Here is a 27,400-nt window from a genome sequence, read left to right on the forward strand (position 1 = left end):
GGAATCAAAGTTGTTTACGTGTTAGGAGCGTCAAGCAGCAGCAAGAACATGAACCTCCAACAATAGCTCCATTGTCAGAAACAATAGATGTGACCTTTGGTCTGCTGGGACAAAGGACTAGTGCTGTCCTCTGTGTCACCCCGCAGATTTCGGCTGTTGGCACTGTAACACGGCTTGTCTCTCTCGAGGCAGGACTCCTGCTGCCCTGTCCCTGGCCCTCCTACCCATTTCCTATCTTAACTACACTCAACACTCTTTGTGCTCCTTCCCCTTTTTATTTTTTTTAAATTGAAGCAATACATTTTTACCTGCTGTCGTGAATGAGTGTTTCAGGACACTCAAAGAACCCCTGGCAAAGGCAACAGCAAAAGTATGTTTAATATAAAAGTGAAAGCATGACAAAGTTCATTGGCAAGGTTCACTCTACTATTTGGTTAAAGCACACACAGAAAAATTATACTGAAGTCTAAAATCAATCTAAAACTAAAATCAACCAAAATTATCTACATGGAAAAAGAGTAAGGCTGAGAAAGAATAAGGATAACAAAGAATAAGGGAGACCCTCCCATTGAGTCACAAGGTTCAGAATGGGCTTCCTTGCCAAACTTAGCCCCACACTTGAAAAATGGCTTAGGCCTAAAAGTTTTAATGGCACTTAACAGCACTTAATTGACAGCTTAATGTAAACAATTTAACAGAAATTCTTACAGAATTTACTATAGCACAACAGTAACTAAGTAATAGGCCTAACTTACTTACAAATCCAAAGTACTTAAGAATCTAGGAGAGCAACATTCATAGTACATTTTCTATAGCATATTCACACTCACACACAGACCCAAAGGACTACATACAAGGTATATACATTTGAAAAATTCCCTTTGAATTCAGCAAAGTGCTCTCATCAGATGCCTTTGCACCTTCTCAATGGGCAAAGGGTTGAATCTCAAGGAGTGGGGGTGGCCTGGGCTCCGTTGTTGGAGGTCGGTGGTGGTCCCCCAAGTTTGGCAAACATGAGAGTTGGCTGGCTCTGAGAGGCCCCACTTGGGGGGTGGTGCTGGTCACAGCCCACTGTGGTCCAGGAGGGCTCAAAGAGTCTCACTTAGGACTGCTCTTTATAGGATCACAAAAGAGTTGGCTTTAGTCATAGTAATTTTCCATACTGGCCACAATTTGGGTCAGTAGTTTTCTTTAAAAGTCTGGTAACAAAAATGTTGTTCCACTTGGGTTGTTATTCAGGCAAGAACAATCAGTTTTCAAGGCTGTTCATTAAAAACAGCCTCACTAGAAAGCATAAGCTCCTGGGAGCAGGCAGTGTTTCTGATAAGCTGAAGAGGAGCTTAGTCCAGGTCGTGTTTGTCAAGGCCAAGGCTTAATGAGTCTTTCTGAAATCATAGTATGGCCCAAGGGTGGGGATGCACCACCACACCTGCCTAAAATAGCATGTGGATGCATTAGTTAATGTTTGTGTGATGCTAGTGTTTATTGTGATGAGACTTGCACAGTGACACATATTTAAGCATTTAAGAGGAAAGGGAGAGTTTGGATTCTCATGGCCACAGAGTACCAGTAGCACAATGCAATAACACATATATTAGCTCTATAGAAAAGAATAAGTTTGCAGCCACTAATGACAGTAATTAAAAATTTCTGTAAGAGCTGTCCAATCACCTCTTCATCTGAGCAAGTTATAGTGTGTTACTGAGACCATTAGTGTAATAAAATGAAGCTAAAAAACATTTTGCATTAAAATAATCAGACATTGATTTATGATTTAAGGTGTAAATTGGTAACCTATACCACATACTAATTGGTTTTCTCTCTCCTGTAGGGTGTGTTTCTTGAAAAAATCTGATCAAGCATATGTATTTGTTCACATGTCACCCTCCTGAGTGACATGGCTTTGAGTGACATGGAGTAGAGTGGCTCACACTACCATATAAGACATAATAAGGTGTATAACCAGGTAACCTGCTATTGATTGCAATCCAGAAAGGACACACTTGTTCTTACACAGAAGCAGGAGGATAGCCATTTTGGAGATTTAATTGCAGCTAGATCTCTACATGTTTGCTGGACATGAATTTTTATGGAGTACCTTTTTAATGTAAATACTTTAACACTATGCTCTGATAGGCAGAATCAGATTTTGTAAGATAAATATGTTTAGACATTTAACATGTACAATCAGTTTCTAGTAAGAACAACTGTACCAGCTCCATAAAATACTTCCACAATGCAATTAGTATCTTTTTCCTTTTTTCTCTCTCCAAGGAGAAATAGATTTTCTCCTTTTAATTTAACAGGTTTGTATTTCCTTGTGCTTTGCTGTGATTTTCTTGTTAGTAAAGGCTGGGTGCCAATGCATCCTGCATGTTGAATTGAAAGTGGTCATGTCTGATCCTATCCAATACTGTGTTTTTTTGACACAGACTGGCAAAACCACAAAAATTGAAAGAGTAAGTGAAGGGAAACCAAAGGAATAATACAAATCAGTGTCAGAAACAGTGCAGTTGATAATACATTCATCGGTGCTCTAAGAGAATGGCTGAAATACGATATTTTTTGATAGAAACCTTAATGGTTATTCCAAATGTAAATCATAGCAGATCATTTGGAGCTGCGAGCATTATGATGCACATTATGGGAGTGTAATTACAATACTCAATTGATTACCCTCTAGCCACTCCACAAAATGCATAGCAAAAAATGTTGATCGAAAGTAGCTGGTTTTGATATGCAGTAGCCACTTTCAAAAGCACAAGATCCCAGCCCTTTCATTGCTGGGCTTTGATTTTTATTTCCCTTTGTAAACGCAAATTACATTTAGGCGCATCATAAAGAAATGTTCTGCGAATGTATAGCTGTGGGAAGCAGAAGGCTAACCAAAATACTTACCGTAGTCTGTTTTTTTACCCTTTTATATAAGCTTTGCCACTTTTTGCAAGTGTTGATTTGCATTGCCTCCACGAGCCTTCAGCAAGATGTGGCTGGTGGGAGAGGATGGGAGTGGGAGGAGAGGCGGTGGCATAACCTCCGCCCCAGGGACCTCTCAGGAGGGAGGAAGTGAGGGGGACAAGTAGAAAGCCTCCCTAAGAGCTTGCTAGTGTCTGCCAGAGGTCCCCAGCGCATATCTCAAGTTTTCAGCCCTTGGGCTTTTTCACGGCATGAGGGAAATGCTGCAGGGAGCCCTCACCTTGCTTGCTAAGGCAGGAAAAGGAATGTGTGTGTTGAGTCCCAGGTGCACCGAGACACTGCACTCTACCCAGTGCCCGTGTCCCCAGGGCCAGCAGCTGCCAAGGAGCCCCGGCAGGTGTCCGGGAGGAGGCTCCGGCCCCGGCAGGGCAGCGTGGGTGATGCTGCGGGGGGAGCTGCAGGGAAGGGCTGCCGGCTCTACCCCCAGCTCGCCTTTCTCCCAAGAGGCCACTGCCTGCCGGCACCGTTCCTCTGTCCTCTCAGTTGTTCATCTCAAATGCCCCGTATTTACATTCACTCAAACGTGATCTTGGCAGACCCTCATTAGTGTTATTACCTTAATAGACTTCTCCCCTCTAACCTCTAAATTTTTGCAACAAACTGGCTTGAACTGCTAAGCATGGCGATTCATTAGATAAGAATATTATGTGAGAACCCTTCTATGGTGGACATACATACAGAAAATAATTCTGTCAGATGTAATTTTCAGAAGTAGCACAGCTATTTGATTCCATTTAGTGACATGAGATGCCAGGAGGTCTCTCACTTTGGGGTTTTTCCACAGTTACATAAGTCACTGCCCGTCTTTCCCAGCCTAAAGTAATAATAATAATTATTATTATTATAAGTCAAAGTGCATTCTCTAGCACAATCAAAAAAATCAATTGCATATATTTGATGTACAGTGCAATGTTCTTGGCAGCAAGTCTGCAAATTGTGGGAAGTCTTAAAATACAAGGGTTTGATCCTGAGCAGCATCAGCTGAGCTAGGGAGCAGGACAGAGGTGAGGGTTGCCATGGCTGGGGATTGTTGTTCTCAGTAGGGAAACCTCTGCTCCTTAAATCAGCTCAACAAGTAGCCAAATTCTGGTCAGCATGCTGTCATACATGGCCAACTCTAGAAAATAATCTGTGGGAGTAGATAAGATAGAGCAAAACTGCAGTAGCCAGTTTTTGTATTAAAAAGTAAACCATGTCCAAGATCACCCATTTCACAGCAAGAAGACAGGCTCTTTTTCTTTTTTTTTTTTTTTAAAGACATCCTTAGGTATATGGGAAAGACAAAAAAAAAACCTGAAAAAAAAACCTGAAAAAAATTTAACCACAAAAAATAAAAACTGAAAGAAAATGTAACCTGTCTTTTTGGCAGAAAAAGAAAGAAGTCTTTTTGCTTATGCTATGAGGACATCAGCTGTGGAGGTAAAGCCCATAAAATTTCAGAAAACCAAGGACCATGATGCTGAGGTTAACGTGCTCTTCCTTTCTGAACTGAGCACTGCTTCCTCCCTCACCACTCACCAGCAGGGTCAAGAACCAGTTGCTGGGGACAGATGCTGATGTCTGGCATCCAGAGAGAGCAGGGCAGCTCTTGTGATTCCCACAAGATCTGGAGTAAAATGCTACTGAATGAACAGAAAGTCTCTGTGTAAGCTCTGATGGCAAGGTTTTTTTCTCACATGAAAAAAAAATAAAAAATATTGCATTTGATTTTGTAAACATTTTCTCGGTTGGACACAAATACTCACTTTGGACGTCTAGTTCTGAATCTGCCTTCATGAGCTCTTTGCTATTTTTCATCATCCATTCCAGCAGGCATCTCAGAGCTCACTTCTTACAATTCCAAGCATTTTAAACCCTGGAAGAGGAAAATGCAGGTACCTTTTGGGGATTTAGAAAACATCAACATCAAAGCATGGAGATATGAAGCCCAAGAGAAAGAAAAGACAAGAAACTGAGGGGCAGCTCTACAGCAGTGGCATTTTGTGCCACTTGCAGAGTCAGCCATGGACGAAGAGCATAGCAGCTGCAGCACTGCCAAGGATATGTGTGTGGATGGAGTGCAGGGTGTCCAGCTCCTGGCATGCAATTCTAGACATACTGGTACTTAAATGTGGTTGCCTTTTACAGACTTGTAAATAAACCCTAAGTGAATGTAACATGGCTCCTTTTCAAAGAGCACCTCTTGAGGTGTAGTTGCCCAACACAGTCTGATTTTACACATTGCTGTGAATGGTCTTCCAGCTGCATGTTAGTAAAACATGAAAAAAGGAAAAGGCTCAGCTTTGTAAAGTACTGGGGGTGTGTGTGAAAATGTAAGCACGTTTTTATTTATAATGAATTATCACCAAGATAGGGAGTAGCCACTTTAAAAGTGATAAAAAAGGATGGAAAATTAAATCTCACTAATTTTTTTTTTACAAGTTCACTCACTGCTGCTTTAACCAGCAATGCTGGTACAGCAAAAGGATTTCTAATCAGTCACTAATGCATGATTGTTTAATTTTAATGGGCATGATCAATACCATCCGCTCCTTCTTTAAATGCTAATGAACACTTTAATACAACAGATGTGGACAAACAGTAGATTGCAGATTAAAATTAGGCATGGCATTAAATAGCTTACAAACAGCAGAGGAATCCTGCTGGACATCTTGACGAACAACCACAGGCAGCTGATAAATCTTGAATTGCCACCACAGGCCCACAGTGTCTCAGGCTTATACAACTACACCGCCATCCTGATCACCCTAAAAGAGAAACTCTTCTTTCCAAACTCTTGCAATTTTCTTTCTTAGGATTAGTGCAGACCCAACTGTGATTCCTGAGATGTATATCCAAAATTCAATAACACAAGCATATTTCTAGCAAGTACTCTCAGGCACAGTTCCTATTAATTGGTACCCTCCAGCCCATTTTGGTCATGGCAGGAAATGTCAGGGAAGTATCCCCAACCTAGACAAAATCCCAGTCTCCTGCTAAATTATGACAGAGAAACATCCAGTGCTAGATTGCCCATGTCCCCCAAATTAGTTGTCAGGCTCAGCAAACCAGGGCCAGAAGCTGAGTTACTAACTAGCGTTTGGCCAGTTTGAAGCCACAAGAAAATGGGCAAACTTTGTTGCTACAGGCCATCACATGCAGCTGAATTCACTTCAAGATAAAGCTTCTGTTTTTTTCTGCTCTTAACTGTTGTCAGAGGAAAAGGCACTTGAGCGACAGAGATCCAATTCCTGACACCTGGTGTCATTTGTGTCTTGCTCCATTGGTTTTGGTGGATCCTGTTCTGAGTTCACGAAATGTGAGTCCCAGTTCACTCTGGTAGGTATTGGAAACACACCCCAGGGCTCAGCCCTGACTGGGGCTGGTGGCAATCAGAGGAAGGAGAGCTGCATGTACCCACAGGAGTGGCCTTTGTGTGGGGCAGGAAATTTACCTGTCCTTTATCCGGTGACAGGGCTATGGTGATAGCCCCTCACCCTGAGCGGGTGACGTGCCAGCAGCTCTGCTGGCATTGCCCACAATGGTGTACCAGCAGGTACCACCTGGGATGGGTGGTGTGCAGCACTCTGTTCAAAGGCATCTCTAATTTACAGTTCCTTGGCTTTCAGAGGGTACCATGCATTGCTTTGGGTTCAGCTTCCTTTATCTGTTTCTTCCTTTTTTTCTCTCTTGCATCTTGTGAAACCCAAACTTTTTTTTCTCCTTTTTAATTGTGTGAAATCAACTTGGAGTGAAAAGGCCACGAAGAAACTTTCTGACGCCAACTGAGTCTAAGCTGTGTCTTTGTTCTCGGCAGAGCTAAAGACCACATTAATCAGAAACTTTGCTGACCTTATCTTTACTACCTGAATACTGAAAGACAAAAGCGACACAGTCTGGCAGCATTTAAAAATTCAATTAAAAAATACCAGCTGCACAGAGATAAATATTATCATAGACCTCAGTAGGGTTAGTTGTAACTATGATAAAGGAAATGCCTTCTTCTCACTTTATTTTAATTTTTTTTTCCCCAAAAGAAAAAAAAAGCCTAGTTTTTGATTCTCCTTCTGATTAAGACAACTGTACGTGACAGAGTGTGCTCAGTCGTGTTGAGTAGCTAATGTCGGGGCTTTTAATAAGGAACAAAGTAAGAAATTCCTGAGAAGGGATGGCAAGCTGAAAGTGGAGAAGTTACTAAAGTGGACCTGAAGAAAAACGTCCTTGTGTCCCTTTTTTCAGTCTATGCTGGTCTGATAAAAATACTACCTCTTCCTATAGCCCTGGCAGAAGCAGACTAGACAAGGGGTGAGAAGACCCCACTCAGAGTTGGACTCATCATCTAGAGGCAAAGTGAGGTGAGGAGAGAGGTAACAGCACAACTCTCCTAAGGATGAAACAGAGAGTCTTTCATTGTGGCACCTGGCTGTGCCTTACTGATTTTATTTTTGAAATATTAAGCAAATGAGTAGATATCCAGTCAGCTGAGAACACGAGCAGCCAAACAGAGGGGAGAAAACCAAACCAAATCCCTTGGTGCTGACGGTGACAGGAGGAGAGGTGGCAGCTCTCCCTGTCCGCTGGCAGGCTCCAGCCAGGTGGGTACCGACGTCGGTGCAGCAAATTAAATAGGAGCAGGCATATTTTCTCTAGGTTGAATGTTCTGTTACTAAAGGGCCAAATTCCTCTCAGAACATCCTCCGGCCCCGCCAGCTCCCCCTGGCTCTCTCCTTTCCCGGCTTGCCGGCAGCCTGCCTGTGGGGTTTCCTTGTGTGTTGCACCTTTATCCACCCGCCCTCGCTGGTTCTGCTCTCCCCTTCGTCCCTTCTGGGCTCGCTGTCCCCCTGTGGGGGCATGCCAGGGATGGCCGTGGGCTGCGGAGGGGCACGGGGGTACCTGCGGTGCTGGGAAGCCGGGGGGGCCGCTGGCAAAGTCCTGCTGGGTCTTCCCGAGTGCCGAGGGGGCACCGGGGAGCTGGTCCCGCTGCGCCGGCCGTCCGAGGAGCTGCGGGAGGTAGCGCTGTGTGAGGCCTTCCTGCCTTTGCCAGCAGACCTGTCCCTCTCTGAAGGGGTGTCAGAGGCTGTGCTGGAGGCGCTGCTACATTTTGAGTTCAAGTGCAGATTCGAAAGGTTTCTCATCAAACTGTGTGACAGGGGAGAGGAATTCCTCGAGTGGCTGATGGATGTGAGCTGGTGACTGACGGGAGCGCGTGTCCTCCTGACGGCAGCGGCGTAGGAGTCCTGGCTGTGAAGGTAGGGCAGGTAGTGGGTGACTGTGGTCGGGCTGTGGGGGTGGCCGTGCTGGAGAGAAATGGCTTTTGCTATCTGGTGCATGCGCAGGGTCTGCATCCACTGACTGTCAGTGCCTGGCAAGGAAATGGCAATAGAGTCAGCTTTCTGTGAATCAAAGAAAAACCTCTCTCAGGTTTACCAAAGGTGTGAGGTTAGGTACCAGAGTTTCTCTCAGAAGAACCTCAAACCACCCCTCCCCTCCCAGCCTTGCAGAAAATAGTCCTAGATTTCAGTATATTCAATTTCATGGTTGAACATAATGTTGGGCTTTTAAAATAGCAAGTGATACAAATATTTCTGATGCCACTGCAGATTATGGAGCTTAGACTAGAAGACAGCTACTGGGCCATCCACTTGTCTGTTCAGGTGGGTTCCCACTCCCAAGTGCCTGCTCACCTTTTGAACCCAACCTGGTTTGAAACATGCCCTGTGATGCTCTTGGCAACCTCAGCAGATTTCTTCACAGCTTTCATTACTAAAGAGCCTGAAGACCTCGGGAGGTGGCACAAAGGTCACCCCAAGGTACCAGTACTGCTACAACATTGCCTTCCAGCTGCAGCTCTCCCATCTGGCACAGTTGTGCTGTTCACAGCCCTGCACAGAGAGCACAGAGCCAGTGCAAATCCCAGCTGCAGCACCTCCCCTGGCTCCAATTTATTTCCAAACTTCTACATACCATAAAAACCAGAGCTACTTCAGTTGTTGTTACTACTACAGATTCAGAATTCAATCCACTTTGCATCCAGCTCCAGCAGAAAACTGACTCTGTGTGTGGAAAAGCCAGTGAGGCATTAGGCTTCAGGCAGGCTGGCTCAGACAGTGCTTAACTGTGAGCAACTCAGGGTATTACAGTTCCCTCTACACCTACTGTCACAGCCCTGGGGTCGTAACAAAAGTTGTAGCTTTCAGAGATCACACTGAAGTGGTTTTGAAAGTCAGTCCTGTGGTTTCCATGAAAGCCTTTAGCAAATACAATAGCTGTAAATTTTTCATTTGAACTGCAAAGGCTGCCTGGTTTGCTACTTTGTGGGTAGAGCAGAGAACAGGAATTCTTCTTATCTGAGGCCACAGCTCTGGCCAAAGACCCATGGGGAGCAACTAAAATAATTTTGTTCTAGAGAGATTTGAATGATTTGTCCTTAAAGATTGCTAATATCATTCTGACAGGAAAGCATAACCCTTGCTGCCTCTCACTGGAACACTTCATTGACCATGGAGAGTTTTGTAGGAGCTGGATAACAGCTCTGTCCTCATTAGGATTGCTCCTGTTAAAAAGTAATGGATCATCTCTTCCACTCCTCTTTTTCCCAGACTTTCTTTGAATCCAAAGAGATTTAAATCATTTTAACTTATTGTCAAGTATGTCGAAAGGAAACTCATAGTGTGTATGACACTGACACAGCAGATAGCTCCACCTGCACTTAGAGGTGAATCTTCTTTCACAGAAAGACAGATGGGAATTGCCTTCTCTGCTTCTTAACCTCCTTGAAAGTCATGGTTTCAAAAGAAACATGCATGCTGAAATGTACTTGCTAGACACTATTGCCTCTGCCCCATGCCCGCTGACCTAGGCTGGGGATGTAAATCACAGACCTCATAAGCCTGGAAACAGCAAGCTCAGTACTCAAATTTGGGTCTTCATTTGTTATCAACACTCAGGTGGCCATCACATGCGCTATGGGACCAGTGCTGATCTCCCTGAACAGGGGGCTCCCTTCAGACTGTTCAGTCCTTGTTCCTTACAGCCAACAGCAGTTGCCAGCCCAGGATCCAGCTGCCCAGCAAGGATCTCCCAGCGCTGTGGGGCTGCCCCTCATGGGCTGGGGGAGTTTCGTGCTCTGTGTGGTAGCCCACAGCAGTAGTAGCTTCACTGCTGGTCACTTTAGCCTATTAGACAGGTATTACCCTTACCTTTGTGCTTGGATTTGGTGGTCTTTTAAACCTGGGATAGGTGGTCTGGTAAAGAAGACAGGCCAGAAGGTTTGCTAGAGCTGAGGCACAGCTTTCGTGCTGGCTGGTAACCCACCTCCTTTGAACTGTGCCTATTCAACTGGCTGCTGACAAAAATTAGTGCTTCCATGTAACTCCTCCAGTGTGCCAAGGGGACAGACAAGCTCTCCCACCACTCACTGAAAAAAAAGCAACCATTTTGGCTTACAGCAGCTGAGCCAAGCTGTGAAGATACACACCACACTCGGTATGGCTGCAGGGCTCCACCCCAAAACCAGGGTAACCTCTATCTGCAAACTGATCTGGAGTAAAGCTGTATCTTTTAGGACATGCTCTAGGTTTCATTTTCATTACAAAATATAATTGTGTTGCAAATGAATCACAAGTACTTAGGAATAAGCACACCCATGTTAGATATGTCTGTAGTCCAAACCCAGCACATCTCAATTCACAGGGCCATTCTTCTACAGTTGCCTGTAGTGTACAAAACTGAGAAATTCCTCCTCTGCTCACTGTCTTGTTCCAGCTCCTGTATTGCCCCTTAGGTGTCCCAACTCAAGCATTTCTGCAGCCCTACTGTGAACTCAATGAGAAAAACAGCTTGGCTAACAAACAACTTTACAAAAACAAGAGCAGACCTTAAAGACAGAACTGTGCTAGAGTCAGCTGAGACGAGTGTGAATCTGTCAGCAGCATAAATTTATTAGGAAATGAAAACTGCATTATTAAATGTATCTCACTGAACAAATCAAGCCCCAGAAACCATAACAAACACCATTCCAAAAGTCAGACAATGACGAGCCAGGGCTGGCTCAAATGGGTAAGCTGAGCTGTGGAAGAAGAATGGAGTGGGAAGATCTCCACAATTCCTCAGAGAAGAGCAGGATGTCAGGAGCATTTGTATGCCAGGCTGGCAGTATTGTACTTGTCAAAACAGTGCATCATCCACAGGGGACTTTTTGTCGCCCCACAAGCAGCTTCTGAGGCTACAGCCTCAGTATGTGTGTCCCCCTGCAAGAGCACTGTCCAGAGCAAGAGTGCCCACGCATCTCTAGCTGGAGGTGCCCTTTATCCAAGCACAACATCTGTGCAAAGCTGTGTGCTGGGTGGCTAGGGGTGGGAGGGATGAGCTGACCGAAGCACTCCAGTTGAGTTTGAACTTATCACCAGGGACTGCTTCCAGCCTTTTTTGCACTGACTTTTTGCTGTTCTCCCCATATACACCCTGCCCACGTCAGCAATAAAGTTCAATTTGTTGACTTACCTGAGTCAGATCTGCTCCGTGAATTCCCCTCCGAATTGGGGAGCGAGGTCTGTATCAAGAGCTGTACTGCCTCAACCTCGTCCTGTGCTTTCACCTTGCTCCAGCAGATAGCTTGGATGTGCCTCGTGCTTTTGGGAGCTCTAACATCACTCTGCTCAGGAAGGATACAACAAGCGTGAGGATGTAACAACACACAACACACTAAGCTCCCCTGTGAGGGAACTTCCACCAGTGCCTGCAGCAGTTGTTTCAATATAGAGCCTGTTTTGCAAAACCACTTAGCTAGTTCTCAAATATTTTTAGATTCTATATAATTTTGGCTGATACTTGTGATTATGCTAAAAATGTGGTAGTGAATAACTGCTTCAGTTCTTGTACCCTGTGGAGGAAAGATCTGAAGGCCTTCCTCTACAAACACAAAAATACATTTTACTAGTTCTATTAATGAGCATCAAATGTGCACTGCTCTCTGCTAAAAAATGTAGGGCTAAACAGGTTTTTTTGCAGGGGGACCAGCCCCCAACAAAATTTTCCTGGAGTATCCTTCAGTTTGCTGTTAAAGACCTATGACTCCTGTGAAAACTTCAGCCTGAAAGAAAACTACTTGTTCACTTCTGAGACAAGCAAGTAAGGCCCAGGATTCCTCCATCACTGTCAGAATGCTTGTTCAGGACAGAGCTGGAATCTCATTTATTAACCTTCTTCTGACAGACAGAGTTAGTCTTTATAAAATCAGTATTGTAAGTAACTGCAAACTCTTTTTACAAAGCTCATTTCTATCACATGAGATTGTATTCTGGGTTTTTTCTTATTCTTTATTTCTCATTTTCTTTCTTCTCCTGTTGCTTCTCTGCTCTCCTAATTAGCACATCATTGAAAAGATAAAAACCAGCTTCTTCAAATAATGCAAACAGCACTGACCATTGCACTCCAAGCAAAAGGAGCTTTCATCCTTGAGAAGAAGAACCATCCCAGGCAGCAGTCTGAGGCCATTGTCTCTATAAACTTCATTCAGCATTTGCTCTGAAGTTTATATTTTACAACTAATTACAGGCTGCTGAGAACTTGATTATAGGATATAACAAAGCCAGAAGATGTTATTTCCACACCTCCTGTGTAGGTTTTGTCTTGGATTCACTATTTTATTTGTTTCTCACAGCTTACCTCATATGTAACAACACATTCTACAGACTGGTGCTCTTCTATGCCCACAATCCATTTCTCCATTACAAATGGTGGCTGGAAAAAACAGTGTGAGTTTTGTAAGGTGCTCTTCATCTCCCAGCTTGTTTCTAAGTCACCCAAAAGGGATTTGCAACATTTGCCTCTTTTCATTCATTCCTATATTGTTAACATCAATACTTTTCTTAAAATTGTATGAGACAAAGCAATATATTTTTGAAATATTTACTTCTTGGTTTACAAAAGGAAACTGAGAAGATATTTCCATATATAACACACAGCAGATGAGACAACATGGGATGTTTTTTGGGGGGGCATAAACCTTCTTCAATTTTGTGCATGTACACTTTTGCTTGTGCTACATTTACAGAGGAAAGCAAGACTAAAAATCTAGAGATTCTCAGAGATATTCCTTGACAAATATAAAAATGTTGGAGTATGTGAAAAGTTAATGTTATTGTATCTAGTTGTTAGTTTATTTAACTTCATGCCTTTTTGAAAAATTGAAATGTCCAAGATTAAAATTAGAAAGAAAATTAATGATAGTAATAACAAAAGTCATAATAATAATAATAAAAATAAAAAAAAAAATCACAAGTGTTGTGTCTAGAAATCACTAACTATAAAAATAGTATTAGCATGAATTAAATATTAGAATCTTTTTTTGCAAATACACCTGTATCACATTTTCCTTAGAATTCTGACTGTTGACAATCTGCTTTTCATTTTCTCCTTTAGTACTAAAAGTTTCCCACCCAATTTTGCCCCAGAAATTCATAGTTAAAAGCACTCAAGAGTTTGGGTGTTTTTACCAGTGCACATTAGAGCAGCATTCTAATTGGCAATCAAGCTGTATATTTTTTCAGTTAGAAATTTATTTTGTTAGCTATTATCAAGAGGAGCATATTAATAAAAACAAACAATTAAAATAATAGCTAACAAAATACCCTCTGAATCAACAGAACTTCTGTTCCTTAGGGAAAAGCAGTCTAAATGCTTACTGGTAAATATTTACAGGCAGGTTCTGACACAGGGTAAAATGCTCAATAATGATAAATTGCAGATGTTCAGTGCTGTACTGTCTGCCATGGGTTTCAGTCTTTGCAATCCACTGGTACATGAAGAGTAAGTTTTAGAACTCAGGTAAAAGTTCTAAAACCATAAAAAAAATTTAAAAAAAGAAGAAGAAAAAGAAAAAAGAAAAGAGAAAAAACCCAACAAAACCTCCCAGAAAAATCACATGAAGTTTCTGGAACATTTAAATTAGTTTCTTCTCTTGAAAAATAAAGCAATTTTTTGAACATTATTTTCATTAAAAGGGGTAATAAATTCAAAGGGTATAACATGGAATTAAAACAAGAAAATATAAATTAGTTTCTTCTCTTATTTTTCTATTGTTAACTTTATTGTCAGCTTAAAGGAGAACCAAAACACCTAACTCCTATTATGATACAATTCTATTTAAAATGTGCATTTTATTTAAAAGCTGTCAAGAGATTGAGCTTCTGCAAGCACAAAAGTCGACTGCTGTGGTATTTTAATGTCTTTGTTTGAGATCTGTGAATTCGTGAAAGCTTTAAGGCTGTAAATACCTTTGTCATCTTTAAAATCTCTACATCAGGTAGGTTAGTGTTGAATGTCACATCTTTTATGTAGGTTATTGCAATTTCATCCCCGTCCATCTCCATGTACATTTTCCATTTACAATCCTATGAATAATAAAAAAAAGAATGCTGGATTGTTAGAATACAAATAGGAAAAAAACCCCAACAACAAAACCCAAAATGAAATAAAACTGAAAGCCGAAACAACCCGAAATCTAATCCTCAGTATATGAAGGGAAAAAAATAACCCAGCAAGAAAGCTGAGGGACATATACATATTTTAGGATATGCATGTTTGCACAGTGTTGATAATGGAAAGCCCTCAGTCTTCCTGTTCCCTCTTCTCTCAGCTCACCCTGCGAGGCAGCTGCCACCTTGACAGGTCTGGATGTCTTCTGAGGTGTGGTGTCCCTGAATGGCCTCACCTGGACAGGCAGCCTGTGGAGCATGTGGCTTGGGAGCTCTGCACACCCCAGGGGCAGTGGAGGGATAGGGCAGTGGTGGGAGCCATCACTTGGGGTCACAGTGAGTGCTGGCATCCAGTCACAAGCACATCATCCCGGTGAACCCAGGAATAAAAGACCAAAGTCTGTGCAACACCTTCAAGACAATCACTCAAACTATGGGCAAAAGGATGGGCCTTTTATTACAGCTCAGTTATTTCAGATACTGAGAGCCCAGTGAGGCACTGAGCATCCTCAACTTCTGCCTGCCTCCAATTGCATTATTAATTATAAAGAAGCTCAGCTAAAAAAATAATCACAGGGAGTCTAATAAACCACAGCAATAAAAGGTATCCTTAAACAATCCCTGTTTAATCCCTGAGCTGAACAGGGGGCCAACATTCCACACTTCGCACAGGCGTGAGCCTGCAGAAAGTGACAGCTGGCAGCATCCTGCAGGACATCCTACATGGACTGAGTGCCGGAGCTGGGGTTCGTGCCTGTGGCCAGGGAGGCTCCCAGTGGGGACCAGAGACTGCCTGTGCATGGTGCAAATCAGCCGGCATTTGCTGGTCTGCCTGGCGAGTGCTTTGGGGATGAGATACTGTGCAGCGCACTGAGCTACTCCAAAAATCAGTCCCCTGAAGGACCACTCTGCCAGTGAAGCAGAGTGTCTCCACCTCCATACATGAAGGAGGGAATCTTCCCTTCACAAAGACAGGAGCCCAGGGTTTGGGGGTCTGTGTCTGCCACATGCCACCTGTAAGGCAGGTGTGGGCTCAGTGCTTGCAGGAGGCAGTCTCCACCTTGGTTTTGCTCAGAAAATGCAAAAACTTTCAGTGGGGACACAGATGGACATTTAGGCCACAGGCTTGTATAAGCAGTTATTTGCACAGACAAATGTACAGCAGCTTTAAAAGTATCCATTCACACAGGTGATTATCTGTGACTGTCTGTGGTGTTTGCATGTGCATCTCTCATAAGCGTAACGTAGAAACTCAGCCCTCAGAGGCTCAAAGCTATCCATCACTCACTGAATGGGCAATTCCAAATTAAAAGAAAACAAAAATATAATCATTTCTGAACTGCAACAAGAAATGCTTTCGGCCCTGTGTGTCCATCTGTCCCCTCTGAAAGCTTCCATGTTTTACAGGCACAGAGGGCATGTGGGTTGGTTTTTGCACTGCCCTGGTGTGAATTTGAGTGATGGGAACTACAGTTCAGTGGTCAGGGCACCAACCAAGACTCAGAGGCACCAAATTCAGTTTCATGTTCTGCTATTGGCTTCTTGTGCAGACTGATCAGGTCTGTACCATGGAAATGCCTCCATTTCCTAATCACAGCCTGCACCTCTTCACACGTCTCTTTTCTGCCCTGTTTTTCGCATTTGTGAGCTGACCCGGGGTAATGCCTGTCCTGTCCCAGGCAGGTTCAACACTGTGCACTGGCCCTGCCATCCACTGAGGAGGGCACGTGCTTTGAAAGGCAACAGCAAAGCAAATTGTCTCTGACTCCTCCTCATCTCTCGAATTGTGCTCCTCTCCCTGCCCAACATTCTTGCTGCCAGAAGATTTTTACAGGAGATTTATGCTACTGCAAATCAAACCTGAGAGACAAGACACTTGATGACATTTGTAAATTTTACAAAAACACCTGAGCCAAGAAAAGAAAAAAAAAAACGACATAAAGTACTACCCTCCAGTTAGTTCAGTACATCTCCTGCTATCTCTGAGTAATACCAGTGCCAAGCACTTGAGAGCTAGAACTGCACCTTGTGCCAGGGCTCCCATGCCCTCCTGAGTCAGGATTTTATGCTGTTCACTCACATTTCCCTGCAGACTAGATCTGACAAATATGATCTCATTTTAATAAACAAAAGAAATCAACCAACCACCTTTGGAGAAAAGCTGTGTTCATCCAGGGTCTGGCAGGGGGTAGGCACTGCCACTGCCCCTTGCCAGATCCACTGCATAGGCAGGATCCCTTTCCATGTGATCATGGATCAAACTGCCCCATGCAGGGGTGGATGCCTGAGGCCTCCACAAACACTGCCTTCTCCAGCTCTGAACTGCACCTTCAGAGAAACACACACTCTCTGTCCCTCAAATCCAGCCCCCAAACTTTTGGTTCTGTTTGGAACCCTCTCCAGCCACACTCTGCAGACACCGAGAGGGCAAGATACCATACTAGGCTACCTGCTCTGGTCCCTCAAAAATACATGTCTCATTTTATTTGGAAAGGTTTTCATTTTGTATTACTAGAAAATCACTACTGGATAGGGGAAAGAGAGAAGCAGCACATAAGGAGAGAGGGAGGGAGGGAACAAAAGGAGGGAAGGAGGGAGGGAAGGAGGGAAGGAGGGAGGGAAGGAAGGAGGGAAGGAAGGAGGGAAGGAGGGAGGGAAGGAGGGAGGGAAGGAAGGAGGGAAGGAAGGAGGGAAGGAAATATAAAAGGTAGCAAGTAGGTGACTTTAGAGTCAAGGCACTTAGCAAATATCTAAGTAGGTGGTTACTTGTCTTACAAACCTAGTAACAATTTTGTTCAACCACACAGTAAATAATGCAAGATTTGTATGCTGCAGAAAGAAAGGGACATATTTCCCTGTTTTACAATGGAATTCTTATAATAGGAGATGCTCATCCATTTAAGCAAAAATTTGGCTAGAAAAACCAAGCATATGAATTTCAATTCTTTGATGAATTTTAGCCATATGACTTCTTAGATAAAAACTACATTTAGTGCCAGGCATATGTGGGAAAATAATTTGGAAATGGCTTGTTCAAAGTGTTTGGTTGATAGATATGCTTACACAAGTCCTTCAAAGAGACTTCCCTCCATGTCTTGTCATTCAAGCATTAAAATACCTCCCAATATCTACCTGCTTGATTTTGATCTAAATAAAAAATTTCAGCTTTTTGTTTTAAAACATTATCTAGTTTCAGAACTGAAAGGCACAACCTGCAAAACTTTGTGTAAAAACATTACCAAATAACACTTTGACAAAGCCAATAAATCAACAACCTCTGAAAATTATTGCAGAAAAGAAGAGCATATCACACGTATTTGAGCTGCTTCTTCTCAGCTTTGAAACAGAAAGTAAGAACACTTTAAAAATTAAGTCTCCAGCTTACTGTGGTGACAATACTCCTTTAACCCCATATGCGTTTATGTCTGCAAAAAAAAACCTGAAAGGGAAATGAAAAAGATCAGGCACAGGCTCTAAACAGCAAACACATATCCTGCAACAACAGCTTAAAACCTTTGCTAGGGAGGCACTTCATTTTTCAAGGGGGCCTAAATCAAGGCTTCATTTTAAAATCAGTGGTTGCAATAAACTTTTTTGGTTTTTTGAAGATTGAAATAAAAATGGAAATGGCATTGTAGCAGATAACTGGATATTAGAAGAAAAGTAAGATGTAGCGCAAGATGAAACAAATAAGAAAAAAATGTTGGCCATGCTGATACTAAAAGTAGTAGCATGTTGATGATTTAGGTCCCCAGAAGCTCCCTTACATTCTTAGCTATTATCTATCTCAGCTGCTGAAACCTGCTGTTTTAAAGGCATTAGAGTTGAACATCTAGTGACAGCACTTGGGTTATTTATCATTATGTATCACCCTGCTACACTATATTTTATTATACTGGATTTAAAGGAAGATAACACAATTACAGTTAATTTGCTTCTCTTCTTTATATGTATAGTGTCATGACCCACCACAGCTTTGTCCCATGAGATATTTTTAACCAAAAAGAAATCCACAAGAAACTCTCCCTAAAAATTCCATTAATAACCTCTTGTAGCATGTATAGGTTGCAGGGTCTGGAACTAAGAATGTTTTAATCTCTTCAGCAAAACAATGTCTCATAATGATGTACAGGACTATTGCTGCACTGATGAAGAATCATACATAATTCAGCACCTTTCACTTGGCACCACTGTGATATCCTCATTAGCAGTGGCTCACAGTGGCTGTCAGATGGTGTCCATGCGAATGCAGGCATTATATTGTCTTTGAGATGTGCAGCTGCTTCCATGACACTGCCAGTATATAAAAACATGACGCCAGTTTGTTTTATTTAGTGCTAAACCTTCCAGTTTGTAAAAACAAGGCTGACACAGAGCCTGACATGAGGCAGTGAAAATAATTAGCTCTCATTTTCTCAGCCTCCTATTTCCTTCTCCCCGCTGTGTTCTCTTTCCACTAAACCACCACATGTCAGTCGAAATGGGAGGCAATTAGTGGGCTCATTTCAGTCCCCACAACTGTGCTGAAAAGAAAGTATTTATGATGGCACAATGAACAGCTGAAAGATTAAATAACATTTGCCTTTTGAAAAGAAAATGACTTCTAGCTAAATGGGCAATTTTTGATTATTCTCAAACAAGCTTAGAGTAGTTGGTTTTTAAAATACAAGAAAGGAAAATGAGTCATTTTTAGGTGAAAGAATCAAATAAAACTTGACACAGTAATGCAAATAACTGATGTTTTATTGCAAAATATGTAAATGTGTTATACCCTTAACAATGGCTGGTGTCTCAGGTCAGGGCAGGCTGCTGCCAGCCAGGCTCCAGCAAGAGAAGGTGGCTCCACCACTGGTTTTGTTTCAGCTGTGCAGGCAGAAAAAAAGAGGGGCGGAGGGGAGGCCTTGCGAGAGAGATGGTCTTAAAATGTACAGAAACAAAGCAAGCGGAAGATATATTTATGTTATCAGTTGCCTGGGCGCCTCCTCCGAGCCAGAGCCCTTACTCTCTTGCCTCTGCAAGGCAACAGGCACTGAGTGGCTGCAGCTTCGCCTGGAGAAGCACGAGGCCCCTTAACACCTACGCAGACCAGGCAGCAGTACCAAAAATATCTGTCCCCTGACAGCGCTCTTCTTTAGCATCCAGTGCTGTGGAGCTCTGTGTGCAACAGAATGGCACATAATGGTAAATACCAGGCACTGCTATGTGTGCACCAAGAACAGGGGCTTGCAGCAGGCAAGGCAAGAGCTCAGTGATACCCCAGCCTTTACCAAAAGCTGTCCTTGCCATGTGATCAGAAGTAAACGGGGGTGTTGCAGTCGCAGGCATCATCCACATGAGCAGCCCGCTTGCAACAGCAGCATGGTAAAGGTGGAAGCATGAAAAACAAGTCCCTTCCCTGAGGGCTGCATGGGTGCCCTCCTGTACTGTCCCCCAGTGGCATTTCCTGTGGACCACTCGTGGGGACAATGTGCTGGAGCTGTGCGGACACCATGTCCCCACTGCAGCACGTGGAGTGACTGCTCACACTCTGGGACTTGCAGCTCCGCAGGACATGGGCTGAGGGAACAAGGGTGCTCAGGAAAGGCAGGGCAGGGCTGCTGTTCTGCTGGGAACAAAGGCTCCCCTTCCAGGCTTTTGTCTGGATAGCACATGCCAAGCCTACAGATCACTGGGAACCTGTCTGTGTTTCTGCGGACATATCTGTGACCGAGGCTGTACATGAGAGATAATGTGTGGAAGGCAGCAAGTTAATTCAGCGGCCAAGGTATAGAAATAAATTTTTAGATTAAAAACTCTAGAAAGTCAAGTGAACAAAATACCTACCTGAAAAGTCTATGTCTCTTCAGGGCCATGGAATAATTTCTAATAGGAATCCCTGGTCTAGCACTGCCTACATACGGATTTTTAAAGGTCTTGGCTTGAGTTCAACTTCAGTTACACATGGATGCTACAGCTGGAGCAATCCCAGTGGAGATGACGGAATTATACCAGCTCCACCTCATGCAAAAACAATACATGGTCCTGAAAAGAGTCTTTGGAGGAAAATACCAGGAGCTCAGATCACCTGCACTGATCCACCTTCTTGGCAGACTACATTATTCTGTTCTGAATGGTGGTGGCAATATTTTAATGTGGCTGTGGTTTTATTTTACAGCTTAGATAAGGATAAGGATAAATAACCCATGTTAGAAAGTTAAAATACCTGTGATTATTTTGCAAAGGAAGGGTCAGATAAAACCAACTCCTCCTCCATTTTTACTTACTGAAGTGGGTTAAAATACCTACAGAACATGGAGAATATAAATGACTGAAAAAATGTAAAACTGAAATTTCAAATTTTATACCTTGGCTCTTGCTTTATTTTTAGGAAGGTAAAGAAAGACTTTATGAACGTTGATATAGTGGGAGGGTGGAGAGGAACAAGCAGCAGAAATGGTCTCAAGCACTTGTGAAAACACATTCCAGTTACAACTATTTCAGTACTGTGTTTTCTTGTACTGCCTGCATTTTGCCAGCCTGGGCTTCTCCACATGAAGAGTTGGTCACAACGTCACTTTAAAGTAGCTTTAATAGTATATTACCTTTGCCACATTTATGTTACAACACATTTAAATGTTACACATTTAAATAATAGCATTAAAATATATCTCAGTTCGGATATTCAAGGATAGAAAATAGTTCACACAGTTAGCAGATGGTTTTGAAGAGGCTCTGCTCCTTACCTTGTCAAATGGAGGGAGAGGTAAGTGGGGAAAAATAAGGCAAAATGGTGAGCCAACTTCAAGGCTTTGTGTTTGGATATAGGTCAAATTGTGCCACTCTCGGTAAAAAATGAAAACATTCAACAGCATAGTGAAATCTGCCCTTTTGAGGACCAAAACTAAAGAATGCATCAATAGAAGGCAAAAAGACTGTAAGGCATCCTTCTCAAGGGGTTTGGTGATTCATCAGTGTGGAGCAGACATAGCTCAGGCACCTTTCCCTGATTGGGAAATTTTAATGAGCCATCTAGGATGAGAAAGCCATTGAAAATTCCCCCTGCAGTCCTGCAAATCAGCTCAACCCACAACTGCCAGGGTTTGTTGTTTTACTCTCCATCTTGGACTTAATTGGTGGTCCCCTGCCTTTTTTTTCAATTTGTAGGGGGGAAAAAATTCTAAATCTATCACCATTCAGCTCATTGGGAATTGTGTACAGAAAGGTCATGAAAAGGCAGTGAATGGAAGTAACCACATAACTTGAACTACAAGAGTTGGAAAAGAAACCTCTAAAAACCAGGTTAGCTTTGCAGTGCTCACTCCTGATGCATTCAGAGAGCGCAAAGGTCAACTGAGCTTTTATCGCCTCCAAAGATGCAGCTAAAAAAGGAAGGAAACTGTAATGAAATGACTGCATCTGTCAGCTGGTGGAAACCAACATAATCCCACTACAAGACGCAGTTTAAATTAGATAAAAAATATGGGGCTGGTAAAGCTGTTTACTGGGAAGTCAATGTTTCATTCAGCATACAGAAAAGGCTGAAGATTCAAATGTAGTCCCCTGAAGCATATCTAGCAGGATTCTTGCTAAAAGGCACTGCCATTCCTAAGGCCCTCAAGTTTCTGCCTGCTGATGAAGGAATGTGTGTTGGCTGCACTGATGGGCACGGCACAGTGCCCAGGAGAGGACATCTGTGCCCCAGCCAAACGCATCTGAATTAACCAGCTCCCCTGAAATGGTTTCTGGGTCCTGGACCGGCTTCTCCAGCACTTTTATATCTGATGGTATTTCTGTACGTCATGATGCACTCCATGGCTGCACCCACTCCACAGCTTTAGTTTGGAGTTTAGGTGGCTTTCGTCTTATGTGTCCATCCTGTCCCATGCTTGGGCACAGCCACCTCCAGTGACATGGATGGGCTTGTTTCCAGGTGCAACTACACCAGAAGATGCACTACAATAACTAAAGGGAACTCAACCCAGAAGACCAGCACAGGGCCAGCCTGCTGTAAAACCTCCCAGCATGACCTGTTCTCCTTACAGAGCCCTTCCTGCTGCGCTGCACAACCTCCCAGCTGAGCCTAATAACCTCCCTCGCTGTACACAAGTCTAGCAGCCAACACATCACCCAGGGAACACATATTCTCAATGTGTAACCCAGATTTGAGATTATTGCCTCTTTTTCTTCATGATTAAAACAGGAGAAATGCTTCTTAGCTAGGCAGCTGGTTATAGGGACTGATTAGGGTAAAGTTCCTTTGAGAAATTTATTTTTAAACTGATGTAGGCCAGCTTTTTAGCTATAAAGATGGTGGAAGGCATGATCCCAAGTGCTTCTGCTGACCCAGTTCTACAGGAACAGGCACCACTCTTTTACAAAAATGGGACAATAAAAGAAGTTTAAACCCTTCAATCCTGGTTTTCACCCTTTTCCCACTTCATTTGGAAACAAATCTAAATGGCATCAGTAGCTGGCTCAAAGCAGCCTCTAGGGGAGCCAGAAGATTGTATGCTGAGGTTCTCAAAGAAGCAAGCTAGCCAAATTTCTTATACAGTATGTACCACACCAGTCTTTGTCAATGTTATTTATGTTTAATGCAAATTACTTGCCCATGTTTGCCCTAGCATCCTGTCCAAAATGTCAGACAATCTTCTCCTTCCAATTCACTTTTTCAAACAGGCTCTGCTGCAATATCTCTAAAGGCAGTGCAGATCTCAGACAGATATTTCCAGCCCAGACATATTCAGGTGACAAACTGTGCATTCCCTGCTGAGGCATCACTGAGCACACAGGGTGCTGCAGCAGGGCAGCTGACAGGGAAGGCATGCCTGGCATGCAACCACAGCTTCAGAGGGAATGGCTTCCTTAGGAAAGGGCCCAACTGCACACAGAGCAGACAGGACCAATTAGGAGCTCACAGGGAAGGCAGGACCAAATAAAAAAGGTTGTCAGAAGCCTGCAGAGGTTATGTCAACACCACACAGGCCCACTGAACTAACTCTGCCCTCTCATAACAATTCAGCTTCTGTCCCATACAGTCTCATTTGCACATTTTAAAGTTATGGCTAAAACTTCTCATCTTCATCATCCTTCAAAAGGAGGCATTAGTACAACATGAATTTCTCTCCAGTGCTCAGAGGTCTATTTGCTCCTTCTCTTGCTCTTTCCCTGCACTATGGCTCACAGCCCATATTCGAAATGGAAGGGAAATAGGAGCTTTTTCATAGACTTTTAGTTCCTTCAACAGTTAGTTGCACATGGGAGAGAAAAATGCACACCTACAAAAAAGCAGCTGTACAGCTGCATAAGCAACACGCATTCAAGAACACTGAGAAGTCTAAGTAATTCACATAGTAATAAAGAAGAATTTTATAGGAAAAAGAAGTACTCAGGATAAAAGAAACAAACTAAAAAAGGAAATCTCCAGAGAAAAAGCTTTTTCAAATTGATGAAATTATTTCAGTATGAGTACAAGTTCCTACTAGGTTCAAACCTAAATGCTTTCTCTGCAAGCACCACCAAGTACAGAAATCAAGAGACTTCTGCAAACAATATGCCCTGAAAGCAAAGCAGCCAGATAACACAAGATGAAAGTCAGCCTCCCACAAGTTTAGGGGGGATACACAATGCAGATTTATCAAATACAAAAGGGAACAAATCCTGCTGTCACAACCCCTGACTCTAGCTCAGAAATGCTTTGCACACCATTTCCACATAGATGATTAATTGTAAAACCCTTGAACTTAGAGTCCATGGCAAGCTGGACAAAGCAAACAAAAAGCATGGGACAAACCTCACTCTTGAGAAAAAACAATGTGGTAGAAATCCTTTGCTGGAACATCTGGAGTCATCAACACTCCTGTTACACAGGGTGCAACGAGAGATCCTTGAACCAGCTTGGCTTGGAGCTGAGGTTTGATTAGGACATGGCACACTGGCAATTGCTGAGGCACAGCAGTTTTGTGCAATGTGCTGCAACTACCCCTCCCTCCTTCCCCAGTACCATGAAGGCGCACAGTCTCCACCAGGACTAGTCCTATCCTGCCCAGCTAGCAGCCATGCATACCATGTATTTTCCAAAATCCTCTTGGTTGCATAAAACAGTATCTTTCTGCTGAGATTAAAGGAAGTCTGTCTACCAACATCTGGCATATGCCACTGCTCAACTGTCAGTGGGGTTTTTTAATAAATGGGTTACCATTTCACACCCATTAGGATAAAAGGAACAAAATGAAATCCCAAATTACAAAAATTACAATTTATAAAGTTGTTCACAAGGAAACAAAAGCTTTCAGTCAAAAGCACTTTCTGTGCTACTCTTTTCTTCCTTGCGTGTTCTGGGGGATAGTTCCTCATCACTGATGCAGCCCCATTTACCTCCTTGACATCAGTCAGAACAAGAGGATTCTCATCCCAATTTATCTTTTGTATCCAGAAGATACTAGACCCTCTGGGTAGGGACTCTTAACCAAACCAACTGATCTAGCACTCCCAGCTTACCTTTGGACCATTTCCCGGCTTCAAGTGATAACCAAAAACAAGTTCAAGATTCACTACTTTCTCTATGCTTTCTTCAGATCCACCTGCAGAATCCTGGCAAAAAAAACAGGCAAAGGTGAGAATTCTCATCTACCACTACTCACTGGGAGACACAACACGCCCTTTGGTGGCAGAAAGGATTTGCCTTTAGGTGCTACAAGTCTGGCAGGGAGCAGAAAAGGAACATCACACTCCAAGAGGGGCAAAGCCTTCTGCATGGGTTTTGCGCTGGTAGTGGATGGCAACCAGGAGATGTTGCACAATTTCTGCTCCTGGCTGAGCTGCTCTGGCACGGTGCAGTGTCCCTGCAAGCATTGTGGCAGCCTCTGCCATTGGAATTGCAGCTGGCACAGCAAGGCAGCAACACTCTGACTTTCATTTTCCCCTCCAAGGAACAGAGCTTTGCTATATGCAAATTCACTTTATGTGGATTTATTTCACTCTATATCTGTGCAATAAATTATGACTAAAAAAGCTACTTCAGATTTGGAGTTTAGAATTCCTTGATTAGCTCACTGAATAAAGAAAATATCTGCTCTAGCAACATCAAGGTTCCCAAACACTCTCTCCCTTTTGCATGGGTCTTATTACTGATATCAGAAAACTAATTGGTTGATGTGAGGGTGACAAGACACTGAATCATCTTTCTCTCCTATAACATTAGCAAACTGGGGAATGTTCTGGGCCAGGGGTCTGCTGTTCTTCAGTGGGGACCAGTTGGTGGCAGCAGCTTGGAAGAATGGCTCTTCAAAGTAGTTTCTAATTAATGACAGCAAACATATTGCTACCAGTTGTCCTTTAATTTAATTCTACCAGCTCCATGATATAAACTTAGAACTTCCTTGAAAACAACTTCTATTATCCTGTTATTTGTTCTGATGTGACCCATTGCTGCTGTTGACTCTCCACATTTGTTACAACCCTGTGTAGGAACTGCAGCCCCCCTGAATGGGGGAAAGTTGAGACATGAGAACAGTGAAATATTCATACCATCACAAGAAATACACCTTATATTAACACTGATACTTGCCTTAATTAATGGTGGAAAATGAAATAGATTTAGGTAGTCATGGGTTAGCTTCTCGATAGCAGTCTAGGAAAAAAAAAAAAAATCAACAAAACCAGATGGGAGTTATTTAGTAACTCATCCTGAAAACACCAGCATGAAAAACAGCACAACCCCAAGTGCCCTCTGTTTTCCACTGTGGATAGGTTAGGGCTTGTGAAAAGAGTTTAAAATATAGCCCTGTTCTGGAAACTGTTGCGGTAGGTTGGCTTTGGTTTGCATTCGGAATCAGATCTGCTTAACCAGAGAAAAAAATGTTCGGGGGCTTGTTTTCGTTGTTTTTATTTATGCTCAAATCAACCCAGGAAGCTAAGATCTTTCATTTTGGACATTATTGACTTTATTAAGTTTCAATAATCTTCCCTGTAGGAAATGTAAATTAAATATATCAGTAATGGTGTGCAGGCATGGAAAATATGACTGATGAGCAAAAGGGGAATAAATCTGTGTGACTTACAAAGCTAAATTTGCAGGACTAGCAATTACAATACAAGTATCTCTTTACTAGTAAATTGTGATCTAAAATGATTGAGACACAACAGAATTACAGATGTCGCTTTTATAGAATCCTGTTTCCAAAGCTGACTGCCAGAAAACTCAACTCTCTCCTCTGGCTGCAGTACTAATACCATTACTATTGTTGTGATCACATTTTCTAGACCATGATTTTCTTAACTCATTACAAACATTAGATATTTAAAACACTATTTTACAGTGAAGTTCTAAGAGCAAAGGAGCCTGTCTGTCAATCTGTTTTAAAGTTGTCCAACTGAGTTTTGTTAGTCTAAATATGCTTTACACTATGAATAAGATGTGGAAGTTGAGAAGCTAAGATTTCAGTTCAAATAACTGTTTTTGTATCTGTTTCTTCTTCAGCTAAAGAGAGCTCTCTCTGAAGATTCCCAAGCTTTTATGCTGGGAGAATGGCCCTCCTAGGTGAATCTGGAGCAGTACTGCCATCCAGCTCACAAAAAAAATTAAAAACTACGGAGGAGTATAAAGGCCACAACACATTTCCATGTCTCATAAAATGCTCAGGTTGCTTTGAGTTTTAGATCCAGATGAAGCTATAATTCTGTTTAATTTAGATACCAAATATGTTCTCTATTTAGTTTTGTAACTTTTTTTGTTGCTAATACTACTGAAACCCCATAGACTCCATAATACTCACACTACAACCTACTGCAACGTTCAATATGTGCTGCTAATACCTTTAAATGGATGATGTGTCCTCTGGAAACAATTCCCATGTCCTTTAAATCCTCTTCTTCTAGGAGAAGCAACTGCTTCCCAGTGATATGATGCTCCTTAAACAAGCTAGCATAGACATTCATTTCACCAGAAGTATCACCTTAAGATAAAAGAGGTTATTCAAAAATCCACA

The 27,400-nt window shown here is 42.7% G+C and overlaps 1 protein-coding gene across 1 annotated transcript in view; it reads right to left on the reverse strand.

The window, feature by feature from the left end:
- Positions 1-7,360: 7,360 nt before the first annotated feature.
- The window catches only part of MAP3K20 (mitogen-activated protein kinase kinase kinase 20), an 88,307-nt gene continuing 68,267 nt past the window's right edge, over positions 7,361-27,400 (reverse strand). Inside the window, exons 14-20 of the mRNA XM_086898267.1 lie at positions 27,228-27,367; positions 25,981-26,043; positions 24,912-25,004; positions 14,232-14,348; positions 12,622-12,696; positions 11,458-11,608; positions 7,361-8,317 (exon numbers count right to left, since the gene is read on the reverse strand). Coding sequence (XP_086754393.1) covers positions 7,641-8,317; positions 11,458-11,608; positions 12,622-12,696; positions 14,232-14,348; positions 24,912-25,004; positions 25,981-26,043; positions 27,228-27,367 — 1,316 coding nt within the window. The 3' untranslated portion in view covers positions 7,361-7,640. The remainder of the gene's footprint in view (positions 8,318-11,457; positions 11,609-12,621; positions 12,697-14,231; positions 14,349-24,911; positions 25,005-25,980; positions 26,044-27,227; positions 27,368-27,400) is intronic.

This window comes from Cyanistes caeruleus, chromosome 7 (assembly GCF_971803275.1).
Source record: "Cyanistes caeruleus chromosome 7, bCyaCae1.hap1.1, whole genome shotgun sequence".
Taxonomy (NCBI): Eukaryota; Metazoa; Chordata; class Aves; order Passeriformes; family Paridae; genus Cyanistes; species Cyanistes caeruleus.